Genomic DNA, 12,450 nt, shown 5'->3' on the forward strand with positions numbered 1-12,450 from the left:
TAATAGAAAACTGTGGAGACACTGCAAAAATGCAAATAATAAATGCAGCAACTGTGGTTATTCTTTTTGATCTTTTGAAATATCAATATGCATACAAGAGAAGATGCATGTGTAGAAATCCATACAGGATTTTTTTGTAAGAATGTAGAGTATTTACTGAGAGAAATTGTTCACAGTATTGCAATTTGTATCACAGACCACATTAGTTTTTGTGCACATGAATGTGTAATTGTGTTGTCATATAGATTGTGCAATTCATCATTTGTATAACATTTTTATTGACTAAAAAGACACTCGGGTACAAAGTTCTTAACCTGGATTCCTTGAGGCACCGTACAGACAAACAGAACAACTGAACAACTTGATCTGATGACAGATCTAAACAGGCATTGCTGGAATTAACAGGAATACAGTACTGTAGCAATACAGTTCTCTTATTCTCCATTAGGCAGTGCATTGGAAGAACAAATATCCACCAATTTTACAATAAGAAGAGAAGTGTTTTAAGCGGTTTTGAGAATAACTACTTTTTTTAAATCAGGTTTTGCATTTGGCACTTGTGATCAAGAGGTAGACTTAATTTAATGGCAAATAAATTAACATAGAGGATCAGTCAAATACCCTCAGGCTGCATCCAGATAAGCCGTGACCATCCCCGTCCCTGAAGCCTCTGCTTAGACATTTAAAATCCAAAGACCATTGAAATGCAGTCCCCCTTGTTGCTCCTCAGGAGTCACTAGTGCACCAGGTACTCCTAAATAGGCAGAGAACATTAAAATTAGTTACATCAAAACTCTACCAATATTTGCCATGTTGATAAAATAGATTATTTGAGAAAAATAGGACTGTACCCCAATTACGCTACGTCCCCCCCCTTCCCCCCTCTAATTGTACTTTGCCAATTCTCCCTGTTCCACCCCCTCTTCCAATCTGGGGAGAGTTGTAGACTAGCACATGCTTCCTCTGATACATGTGCAGTTGCCAGCTGCTTCTTTTCCCCTGACAGCGAGGAGTTCGATAATAATGCGAGAATCGATAATGGTCTTACTCCAATATCGACTACCGTAGATTATCACTTAGTGACCTGATAATCTAGTTTGCTGGGACTCCGGCATGGTATTGTGTTGTGTGTGTTGTGTGTAAGGTATTGGTAGGTAGCGCTATGCCGAATTGCATGAACTCAGTCAAGTCCCCCTAAGCGCACTCCCTGAGTTTGAAGTCGATCCGACAAAATGGTTCTCGAGATAAACCACTTTTTGTGTTGCCAGTAGGTGGCGCTATGCCTAATAGCACAAAATTCGGGCACTACAATCAATCAGGTCCCCCTAAGCGCAGAGATAAACAGTTTTGTGTTTGCCAGTCTGTGTGTGTGGGGGGGGGAGGCGTGGTATAGGTCGTCACGCAGCCCGATGTCACTTTCGTGACACAAAATTTGACGCAAATCGTGACTGACAGACAGACACTGCCCGCCTAGGCAATGTTATTATAGGATAAGTTAATGTGGAATCAGTTGGAGTGAAACGTCCTGAACGCTTGGGTCAAAAAAACAGAAATGACGCTCAATTCAAATGAACGTAATGAATCACCTTGCGCTTGTTGAGTTTGACTTGGCAGAAGGAGAAGCCTCCCACCAAAACGTAGATCCCAGCTGCTATGAAACAGTTGTAGCCGACCTTGTTGTAGAGGCTGTGGACTCTCTGGGGACTGAGGGGACAAAGGTCAGAGGTCACACCCTTTACTGTACAAAAGCATCACAATTTACAAAGACAACAAGGTTCACATCATAATACAGCAGCTTCTCAAACTTTTTCACCTCAAGGACAAAACTGACACAAATAGAGTACTGCTAAACATGGCTGCTAACACTTCCTGTTCCTTTTATTTATGCGTGTGTGTGTGTGAGAGAGAGAGAGAGAGAGAGAGAGAGAGAGAGAGAGAGAGAGAGAGAGAGAGAGAGAGAGAGAGAGAGAGAGAGAGAGAGAGAGAGAGAGAGAGAGAGAATCGCAGGCTCCTGTGATTTGGATATTGCACTTGGCCATATTGTGATTTTGATGATTCATTCTGCAGCCCTAGTTTAAAGGGCGTGTCTGGAACACCCCCCCCCCCCCCCCCCCCCCGATCTTTGTGTGTTGTCATGTGAGGCTGACATGTGTGATGCTACTGTTCCACTGTGAGTCAGTCACACGGTCAAATGTGTGTGTATCTTTCTGCAGATACAGTATAGGTCAGCAGTGTTGGGCAAGTTACTATAAAATGTAACTTTACTTATTACTCCTTTGAAAATTAATCAAATTACTTTACTTATTACTTGGTATCAATTGGTTACATTACCTGTTACATTACTATATTACTTTTGCTACCCCCGCCCCCCCCCCCCCCCCCTCCGTAAAGTGACGTACAGTCAATAATCAGCCTTACTCTGAATGCATGTCTTCTTCAGTCATGGGCACATCTTCTATCAGCATTGCTGAATGTGTTTGGAAGAATATCCCCAGCATTGCCTGAGAATCAGAGAGGGGAAAAGTACACACATTCTTTAGAAGTAGGCTACAGTTACTTGTGTAAAAAAAAGACTGGTAAAAGTAGAAGTACTGATTCAACTTGTTTTGTCTAGTAAACTTAAAAAAGTAGGCTACAGGCTCTGAAGTGTAATAAAGTATCAAAGTAAAAACTAAAAGTATTTCTACTGGCTGTTTCTGTGCTGCAAAGCTAACTGAAACACATAGCCTACTACTGTATTAATAATTCGAAGACTATAGATCCCCTCCAAACATGTTAGGCTACTTTGATTAATAATGTGTGATGTTTTTTATGCACATAATGTAATGTGTGAAACTTGGGGTAGCGTGAGAGATCTTTACATTGTCTATATGTCTGTCGTGCATTAATAAATAATTGACTAGCCTGTTTTGAAAATGTAAGGAGTAGAAAGGAGTAGCCTATTTTGTGTTAAAATGTAGGGAGTAAATTAAAACGTTTTCAGAAAAATACTCAGTACAGATACCTGAAAAGTAGGTTACGTATTTGTAGAGTTTTAGGCTACTTCACATCACATCTCTGGTGAGAAAAGCGCCCGGCTAGCATCGTACGCAGAACTTTATTTCAATACAATTTCAATTCAATAATTTCAACGTTCTCACTTAAAGTGAACAATTAACATGCGGACTAGTTAAAAGATGCAATTTCGTTTATTAAGCTTTGATTGGTCGAACATGTTTGCCGAATCCGAAAAGCAAGCCAGCACTAAATTGCCATGTTTTTGAATGGGGTTTGGTGTACAGTTACCTCTACACCACACAAGAGAAAGGGATCAACGGGGATCGAACGGTTGCGAAGTTTCTAAAGTCAAGCTTACCAACATGACGACTCCCCATATGCTGATGACAATCCCACAAGTAGCAAGTTTGGGTCCACAAATCAAAAACGCCATTACGTAAACACTTTAAAGGGATAAAAAAAAAAAGTAGCTGTACTAGCCTACTGGAGTTGAGCTGAATTGAGTTGGTTGATTTGGTCAGACTGCTGTCACCAGTTCAGTCAGGTGACTTCTGGTCTGGACAACGGAACCAAAGTCACGCTCTCTTCCGTATTCAGCACAGGAACCAAGGCTTAGGGATTTCTACTTCCTGTTGCAGTGACTAGCCACAATATATATCAAGAAAATCATAAATAAAACACACACACACACACACACACACACACACACACACACACACACACACACACACACACACACACACACACACACACACACACACACACACACACACACACACACACACACACACACACACACACACACACACACACACACACACACACACACACACACACACACACACACACACACTGACAGAGAGAGAGAGGGTTCCACTGGTTAGTACGTTTTAGCAATACAGTAGGTGGCGGTAATGCACTGTTTAATTAGGATCTCAACCGCCATGAAACCCGACAGAAGAAGATGAAGAAGAAGACACACTCCGATCCGGGGGTGGCGGTATTGCACCCGCCAATGCCAAAAAGAAATATGTAGACTACTTGGATATTGGGAATTTACGAGGAGACAGCGAAGGCATCGTCACATCAGCCACTCTGTTGTATTTCTGTCTTTATGTTGTGCAGCTGTAGCTTAATGTAAACAGTGGAAAGCCGGGCCAGGCTGTAGCCATGCACCGGACTACTGACATGTAGGCTGTTTGCAGGCATCAACACTGTTAGTGGAGGAACAGCACAACATTTAGCTGCTAGTAGGCTAGCTGCTGCATCAGGAGGAACGGCGAATGCTAAGCTAGCTAGCTTAGCTAGTTAGCGCTTAGCTGTGGGTCCTGTTCGAGGCATCATTCACTTCTATCAAGTTTAGCATAATGACGTCAGCCTCCACCAAAGTAAGTCATTATTAGCACATGAAGCACTGCTCTGTTGGTTGTCACCGTAGAGTTTCTATAATCATTCTATAATCTATAAACCTCCAAAATGGTTCCAGGTCTCTGAAAGCCTCAGAACTGATGCCAGCCTTGAATATCACCGTTTTTAGAGGTGTATTCGGGAAAGTCAAGGTATTTGTTGAATTTTTTGGAGAAGGAATCTAGGAAATTTTCAGACAGCACGCATTTCTCAATTTGTGTCACATAACGTTAGGCATCACTGCATAAAGGTTTTCAGTCCAACTCACACATTTTTCTTCTATCTCATTTCTTTCTTTTAACACACACACACACACACACAAACAAACTATACCAACATCTGACTTCCCTGCCCCCTCGCCCATAACTTAATCTTCCCCATCAGTGCTATTTCAGTTTCAAGTGTTATTTTTGTTGCATTACAATTTTCTCTTATCCCTGTATTTATCACTTCATTCATATGTTTGATCAATGCACCTATAGTAGTGGCAGTCCGAATATATATAGCCATAGCAGATGGGAGCAGTGGATAGTAAATTAGTTGATTGACTCTAGTTGTCTTGTGTTTATTCTTCAGGTTGGGGAGATCTTCTCTGCAGCAGGAGCAGCCTTCACCAAACTAGGAGAGCTCACCATGCAGCTGCACCCTGTGGCTGACTCCAGTCCTGCAAGGTAAAGCCCCAGATGCACTGGGAGTACTAGAAAGGACTAGCAGCAACTAAAGGCTGACCGATGCGTCACCTCATGTCTGCTGTGTCGGGGCCAAAAAGTTGTACTCATTTTCCAACTTCATCTGATCATTCCAAAACACAGATATTTTCACAACAACGTGCCTTTGGGAAAGTCTCTTGAGCCTCACTGCATGATCAGCCATTTAGTTTCTCCTTATTTTTCACCTCCGCCTCTTCCTTTGTTCTTCCACAAGTAAAAATACCAGACAAGGGCTGACATACGCCAGTGCCATTTGCAACTTTTTAGCAGACATATTCTCGATTAGAAGTAGCGGTATTACGAAACCGTTTAAGTGAGCGAAACGGTAGGCAAATGATATCTGCTCCTGCACGGAAAAATGGTGCATGTATACAAACGCTACTTTGTTTCATGAATCAGGTCTCATGCTAGTTGCCCATCGGCGGTGTGTAAATGCGACTTTTTGGCCCTGACATAGGAGACGTGAGGTCTCTAGAGCGGCCTCTATTTTCAGCCTCTAGCGCAGATCGCGCGAGGCTTTCATGGTCAGAGCGCTGATGAGCGCTGCTCAGAGCATGGCTGTTTACATTGTACAGTGATCAGTGAGATGAGAAATGGCCCATGAAAAGTCAGCCCCTATTGAAACAGCTAACTTTTCTATATGAAACAGGCTAAAAGTCTACTGACTTCTTACCTACATCAGCAGATGAGACCGCTTTTGTCCACAGGCGGCGCCACAATCAACACAAGATGAAAGTTCCCCCGTAGCTGCTTTAACAGGTGTAAAGTTCTTAGCAAAGTCAGTTCAGATGTCGTCTGTGTGTCTGCACTGCAGTGGTCCTGTGAAGAGCACGGTGAAGAGGAAGTTGTATGAGGAAGGTGGTCTGCCCATCTCCTCTGCTGATGGGCCCAAGAAGGTCGTCAAGAAGGCCACCGCTGCCGTGGCCATGGTAACCCAGGGCACCCCAACCGTCATCTCCGTGCCAAAAGCTCAGGTTGTGGTCCAGGGCCCCCCGTCTCGCCAGCCCCCCATGAAGAAACAGAAGACTGCAGGTGAGCCTCACATACACATACACACACACACACACACACACACACACACGCACACTCACTCACTCACTCACACACACACACATACACGTCTCAGGGCATCATGCTCATCTCCATGGGGGCTGGTGAGAAAAAAACAATTTGACTGAACCTTTTTTATTGGTGTCCAAGGACCTTAAAAAGAAGGATGAGACAACACTCACGTCAGCGTTCAAATATTGAAGTGAATGGGGAGGGCAGGGTAAGTCCCACTATTCATAGCTTTCAAGGGGCGTTACGTGCTGCCGGGAACGCCCATCTGACGGTCAAAAAAAAAACTTGTTCATTCTGCTGCCCGCCGAGTCGACTAGTTTCTCACGCTGTTTGTTTTAGAGCTGCACGCTTTGCATATTAAGGACACGTCAATTGACATGCAGCCGCCCCGTGAAGTACTGTTTGAGCGGACGACAGCCCAGGCATCACTTTTTAGCAATAGTCTCACTAATCCCACAGTGGTTTACCTGCTTTTGAGATCTGCAAAAAATAGTTTGCTTCTGTCTCACCCGTTCTCCCTCTCTCTTCACACGCGACGAGGGCTGGGCTCCACAACATTATAAAAAACGAGTCCGCACTCCGCACGCAGTCTCTTGTTGTGAAACAATTTCCCCCGAACTGCCATGTGTTGGACAGTAACGTTAACGATAGTTCGGTTTGTTTGAAGTGCCCAAAACGTGTAGTTTGTTTAGATATCGTTCTTTTTCAACGCTTGATAGATGGTCTAAATATTCCTGACTGGAAACTGGTGGAAAAAAGACCGCTTTTTGCTGCAGCTGCGTCTGGAGTGTTCAGCGCCATTGATGTTTTGAGTTTTGACCGCCAGAAGGGGCGTTCCTTGTACTTACGTAACGCCCCTTGAAAGCTATGAATACACCATCTGTGTCATTTCACCTTTGAGTGAAAAATGCTTCCACCAGATTAAAGGCTGAGATAATACTTCTGTTTCCGCCTCGACTTGGAGCCTTGCTGACGGCAGCTAGTCCTAAATACTCGAAGGGCAGCTTGACGAGGGGGTCACAGGCGAGTCCCCAGCAAAATGAGTAATTGTGTGATTTCACTAGGATTTCAATGACTAGAAGTTCGCCCAAGGAGAGAATGTGGTGCATATACTTGCTAATAGCTTTCACTCTCTCCTGTTATCTTTCCATCTAGTATAGTATATTATATTATACTCGCGCTGTTCGCATCAGCTGCGTTGAGTCACATTTTCGAGGAGCTGCATGCAGGCTGTGCCGGCAGGCTTGCTGACCGTGGTGCGGTGCACCCCCCTCGGCCCTCGGTCCATTCGGCGAGGGGTTTGACGCGGAAGTATGTCACGGCCTTAAAGAAAACACATTATGTGATGTTGACTGATGTTTTTTTTGTTTTTTGTTTTTTTTCTAAATGTGTTTTCCTTATTACTGGTCTCCAAACATATCATGGCTCTGTCCAGCAGCTGCATATAACTCAACTCAAGTCCCTGTTTGGTCCAAAATAGAGCTAACTAGATTAGCTAAATACACCATGATACATGGGCATCAGTCAACATCACATGTGTTTTCTTTAATCTGATGGAAGCATTTTTCAATCAAAGGTGAAACGACACAGATATGATGGTTTATAGTGGGACTTAGCCTGCCCTCCTCATTCACTTCAATAGCACTGACCCCAAAGCCTGGCCCCAATGCAACATGTGAATGCTGTGACCGTGTGACGTGAGTGATGTCATCTCCTTTATTTCAGGCTCCTTGCTGGTGTCCAGGTTGTGCAGCGAAGCAAAATTTTGGTGTTGCAAACATGGAAACCGAATTGTCAAACGAATAAACTAAAATGACTCTAAGCTACTCTTATCAATACTCCTTATTGGGTCGGTTCTTTATCGATATTACTTGATTATACTTTATACCGTGTGTTTTATGGTCACTCAAGATTCTCTGGAAGACTTTTTGGCTTTGGTTTTAAGGCTCGAACCAAGTTGGTTCGAGCCTTAAAACTCATTATATTTGGATTTATCGAAATGTCTATGGAGAAAATGGACGCGGAACTTACTTCCGGGGCAAATGACGTCACGAAAAGTCACGTGACTGTTGAGCTCTATGCTACAACTAACATCTATCTGTGTGTGTGTGTGTGTGTGTGTGTGTGTGTGTGTGTGTGTGTGTGTGTGTGTGTGTGTGTGTGTGTGTGTGTGTGTGTGTGTGTGTGTGTGTGTGTGTGTGTGTGTGTGTGTGTGTGTGTGTGTGTGTGTGTGTGTGTGTGTGTGTGTGTGTGTGTGTGTGTGTGTGTGTGTGTGTGTGTGTGTCTAGATGTGACCCTCAGTGCTCTGAATGACTCAGATGTGAACAGTGACCTGGTGGACATTGAGGGACTCGGTGACGGTTCCAACTCCAAAAAACTCAACAACTTTGATCAAGGTGAGGCTGTCATTCATGAACACACACAGAATAACTCAAATCGACGTGAAAGAGAAGTGACTTTTTACCGTACACCTTCCTGTTGTGCAACAAGAAGATTGGTAACGCTTTTACCTTGGGATGCTGATGTTGAGCTGAAGGTTACGAAGACTAGAGTTGGGTACCAAAACCTGATATCACTATGGCACCAGTTCCTTTATAACCGGTACTTCCGGACCGAAGTAGATTTCGGTGCGCTCACGAGCTTCCGATTGAAATATGTGTCCTCCAGTGCTCCGAAACCGTCACAAACACCTTGATTAACATTATTGCTGGGAGCGCGTCGCCTGAAGTCCTCTGTAGTGCTTACCACCGCTGCGCTCTCCTCTCCCGTGAGACTCGCCTTCGAACTTTTGGTCGAGAGCCAATCAGCAGCGGCACTCATCACATTATGGTTGCTTAGCCAATCGGATAAAAGAAGAGGTTTTCACTACCACTAAAGAAGAGGTTTTCACTACCACTAACGTGTGAAAAGTAATGGACAGATGGGTTTAGTTCATTTATTTTATTTTCTATTATTGGTTTTGACAGGGACAGTGCATATGAATGAACATTGCTGTAAATATGCCAGAATTAACACTAGTTTACATCTGTAGTCTCTGGCCAGATGTTATAATAAAATCCCCCCCAAAAACAAAAAAGAAGTGAAGATAAAACACAATTATTGGAATGGGATGTAAACAGCAACTTGTGATAAGACAAAATTGACATGCTATAGAAAATGTTGATGTTGTTGAGGATGATAATAATACAACAAAAAAATGTTATGACAACATTGGTAGCAGCAGGCAGTAGCAAAAGCAGCATACGATACAAGAAGCAAGCGACAGAACAAATGACATGACAACATTGAAGCAAGCAAGCAGTAGCAGCTGAAGCATAATGAAGCAAGCAACAGGACAACACTTAAGCAACATATTAGCAGTTCTAGGTGATACGATCCCTTGTTTGATTCACGACCTACTTGAGATGTGAGTGAGGACGATGCTGCCACCCTGTGGTGATGTGTGAGTGGGGACGATGCTGCCATCCGAGGGGTTTCCAAGCGGGAGCTGTGGTGATGTGTGTGTGTGTGTGTGGCGGGGGAGGGTTAAAAGCTTCATTGGAGTCATCAGGTGGGCACCCTCCTTCACCGGTGTTTCGATGATAGGCCCACAGCAGAACTCTCTAGTCACGGCTTTATAGACGTTTATTTCTGTCTCCACAGATAATCTGAACCTAGACTCTGGTCTCATCATGAACCCCAGTGACCTCCCTCTCCTCTCCCGCTGACCTCTCACCTCCTCTGGCTCGGTGTTCTCGGGGCTGTCCTGCACTGTGGGGGGTCTACCCGGGCTGCGTTCACATCATCACAACATTTAGACTGTCAACTGTTTTCCTTCTTTCTTTATTTCCATTTATCTGCCTCATAGTCTTTTGCTTTCTGGAAAATCCAGGAAATCTCAGAGGTAGGGCTGTAAGAATACAATGGTGTTCGTACTGAAATGTTTCGGTACGAACTGAAGCTTTAGGTTCAATCAGTCGCTCCAGGAAATTGCTATTTTGCGATCACAATAATGAATGCAAATTCAACCTATTTTTGCGGGGGCTTGCAATTTTTTTAAATTCCTGTCATTTCTAAAAAAAACAAAATCGCAAAACAGGTTCCTCAACTTCCAATTTTTGCCAGATCCCACAATTTTACTGCGAAAAATGACATAAAACTTCACAAACTGCATTGCAATTTTTGAGAAAAGCCGCTGCAAAATTAAGCATTTTTGATCTCAACTACTTGGCAGGTGATCGGATGAACCATCTGTCTATCACCGTCTTATCACATGCTAACTTCCACCACTTAGGACCGCCTCCTCCTTCCTCGGACGCTGATTGGTCCGAACCACCCAAACCAATAGATTGGAGCGTGGCAAGATGGATTTGTCTCGCTCCCTCGCAAAGTTAAACGAAACCAAGTAGAATAATTACAAATGTTAGAATAAAGGACATTTCTCTGGCATTTCTACTTTTTTTGCTGTATAGAAAACGTCCCGAACCATGACACCATTGTGTCGTACGGAAGCGCTCTAAGATTCATTCTTCCTGTGTATTTAAAGAAAAGCCAGAAAGCAAACGCAGTGAAGCAGAGAAACGTCTGGAGGTCTTCCATGTTCCATCTAGAAGATAAAACCTTCCTGCTTCCTCATCCAAACACATTCATGTTGCATAGAGAAAGGTCTTCAATAGGAAAAGGCAGATGTTGGTCTTCCTTATGTAAATAGTTCTATTTAATAATGTGTTTCTGTTTTGTTTAATTCAATCAGTTGGCACATTTTGCAAACTTATTGTACTGGCTCAACATAACACAAGAGAGCAGAACAATTTCAATTTAGCATACACATTGCACTGCAGAGACTCGAGAATATTGTGATGATTTATGTTTTGTAGGTGAATTCCTTCCTTTCTCTGATCTTGCCAGCAAAAGTCTTTTTGAGGTTACAAGAAAGGATATTTTATTATTATTATTTGTCATACAGTTTTGAAGAGTTGTAATAATCTGTTTGAGAGCCAGTGTGGTATGGTGCAACCAAATAACCATCTAATAAGGATATATCATCCAACTGTGGTGTTCAAGTCACAGGCATTTGTACATTTAGGGTTAACCATGAACATAATAATGGTTATTAAGGACACTTCACATAATGTCAAATAATGTTGATAAATGGCATTTGAAAATGTTAATTTTTGGTACTTTGCTACCAGTATATCATGACATGAATTCATGCGTGTGATGCAGGAGTCAAATTTAAGATGGTATACGTTTCTGTTGCCAAAATGTCTTCTGTTCTTATCTGACATTTCCAGCCATCCGGCGGCCTCCCGGGCAGTTATTTTTTCTACAACAGTTTCAAGAGATCTTACAGTAATAAACCGTATTCACACCGGACTTACCAGTGTTGTATTATATAATGATGAGGCCAGTCAAGTAATTTGTTCCTTCTCTTTTTATAAGATAAAAAATACTGTTAGGTTTGGTTCCTATAAAAGTGTACAACTCCATCATAAACCAGACTAGGGCTGGGCGATATGGTTGAAATCAATATCATGATAATCAGGATTTTTCTTGATATCAATAGATATATGGTTCATATATGCAAAATCATGTTAAATATAAATTAATATTCATCTCATTGAACCGAATGGTAATGTTACAGTAGGTGTGATGTCAAATAAAACTAGTCAAATCATACTCCTACCCAATAGCTCAATTTGATCAGTTTAAGTAAATGTTGCTTGTCATCAATTTAGACAGCAGAAATGTGTTGTGATATTAAAATATCTTCATGATATGAACCGATTGAAAGACGGGAAAGATCATATTGAATTATCGCCCAGCCTTAATTACCAGACCATTGTAGTTGAGTATGTAGACCTTGGAGGAGTGGCTGTGGAGCTGCTGTTAATATGCTGAACACTGTTTAATAAAGTGGACACTTAGATTTGACTAAGCATTTCATCTCGGTGTGGGTCCAGTACTCCTTCAACTTTGTTCTGCTGCTGAAGACATGTCCAAAATAACCACTACTCCTGCTGTGGTCTTAAAATATGAATAGCAACACAAAAGGCTAGTGATGGATGTGTGCAGAAAACTGACTAATTTCAGCATCATTGGGGTATAAAAGCATAACATGGTGCATATTTGAAACATTTAATAATCTTAAAGTGAGTGGGTATTGCTCACTTAAATATAGAGATGTTATGGATAATGACAGAACAGAATGAATAAAAATAAAAAATTCTCCCAATTATATCAACACAGTATAACGGTGCAATCTCCATATTATCAATAGATGAGAACAAAGTAC

General features: G+C 42.4%; 2 protein-coding genes across 2 annotated transcripts; one reads left to right on the forward strand and one right to left on the reverse strand.

Moving 5' to 3' along the window:
* Nucleotides 1-239: 239 nt before the first annotated feature.
* On the reverse strand, nt 240-3,594 carry rnaseka (ribonuclease, RNase K a). Its single transcript, XM_083640502.1, has 4 exons — nt 3,356-3,594; nt 2,419-2,501; nt 1,587-1,704; nt 240-754 (listed from the first exon to the last, which is right to left on the reverse strand). Exons 1-4 carry the CDS (start codon nt 3,428-3,430, stop codon nt 737-739), a joined length of 294 nt encoding a protein of 97 aa, XP_083496628.1. The 5' UTR covers nt 3,431-3,594; the 3' UTR covers nt 240-736.
* A 483-nt stretch (nt 3,595-4,077) lies between these two features.
* Nucleotides 4,078-12,071, forward strand: LOC310780066 (BPTF-associated chromatin complex component 1). The gene is made up of 5 exons (XM_083640607.1): nt 4,078-4,385; nt 4,981-5,075; nt 5,929-6,146; nt 8,465-8,572; nt 9,819-12,071. Exons 1-5 carry the CDS (start codon nt 4,365-4,367, stop codon nt 9,881-9,883), a joined length of 507 nt encoding a protein of 168 aa, XP_083496733.1. The 5' UTR covers nt 4,078-4,364; the 3' UTR covers nt 9,884-12,071.
* Nucleotides 12,072-12,450: the final 379 nt, after the last annotated feature.

This window comes from Poromitra crassiceps (assembly GCF_964638095.1).
Source record: "Poromitra crassiceps genome assembly, chromosome: 7".
NCBI classification, from domain to species: Eukaryota; Metazoa; Chordata; class Actinopteri; order Beryciformes; family Melamphaidae; genus Poromitra; species Poromitra crassiceps.

Excerpts from the sequence above, each read along its gene's own strand:
- rnaseka (XM_083640502.1), bottom strand. The coding sequence starts at position 3,430 with ATGGCGTTTTTGATTTGTGGACCCAAACTTGCTACTTGTGGGATTGTC. Across the intron at positions 2,502-3,355 it reads TATGGGGAGTCGTCATGTTG|GCAATGCTGGGGATATTCTT; the intron begins GTAAGCTTGACT and ends TCTGATTCTCAG. Across the intron at positions 1,705-2,418 it reads GAAGAAGACATGCATTCAGA|TCCCCAGAGAGTCCACAGCC; the intron begins GTAAGGCTGATT and ends TTGTCCCCTCAG.
- LOC310780066 (XM_083640607.1), top strand. The coding sequence starts at position 4,365 with ATGACGTCAGCCTCCACCAAA. Across the intron at positions 5,076-5,928 it reads GCTGACTCCAGTCCTGCAAG|TGGTCCTGTGAAGAGCACGG; the intron begins GTAAAGCCCCAG and ends TCTGCACTGCAG. Across the intron at positions 6,147-8,464 it reads GAAGAAACAGAAGACTGCAG|ATGTGACCCTCAGTGCTCTG; the intron begins GTGAGCCTCACA and ends GTGTGTGTCTAG.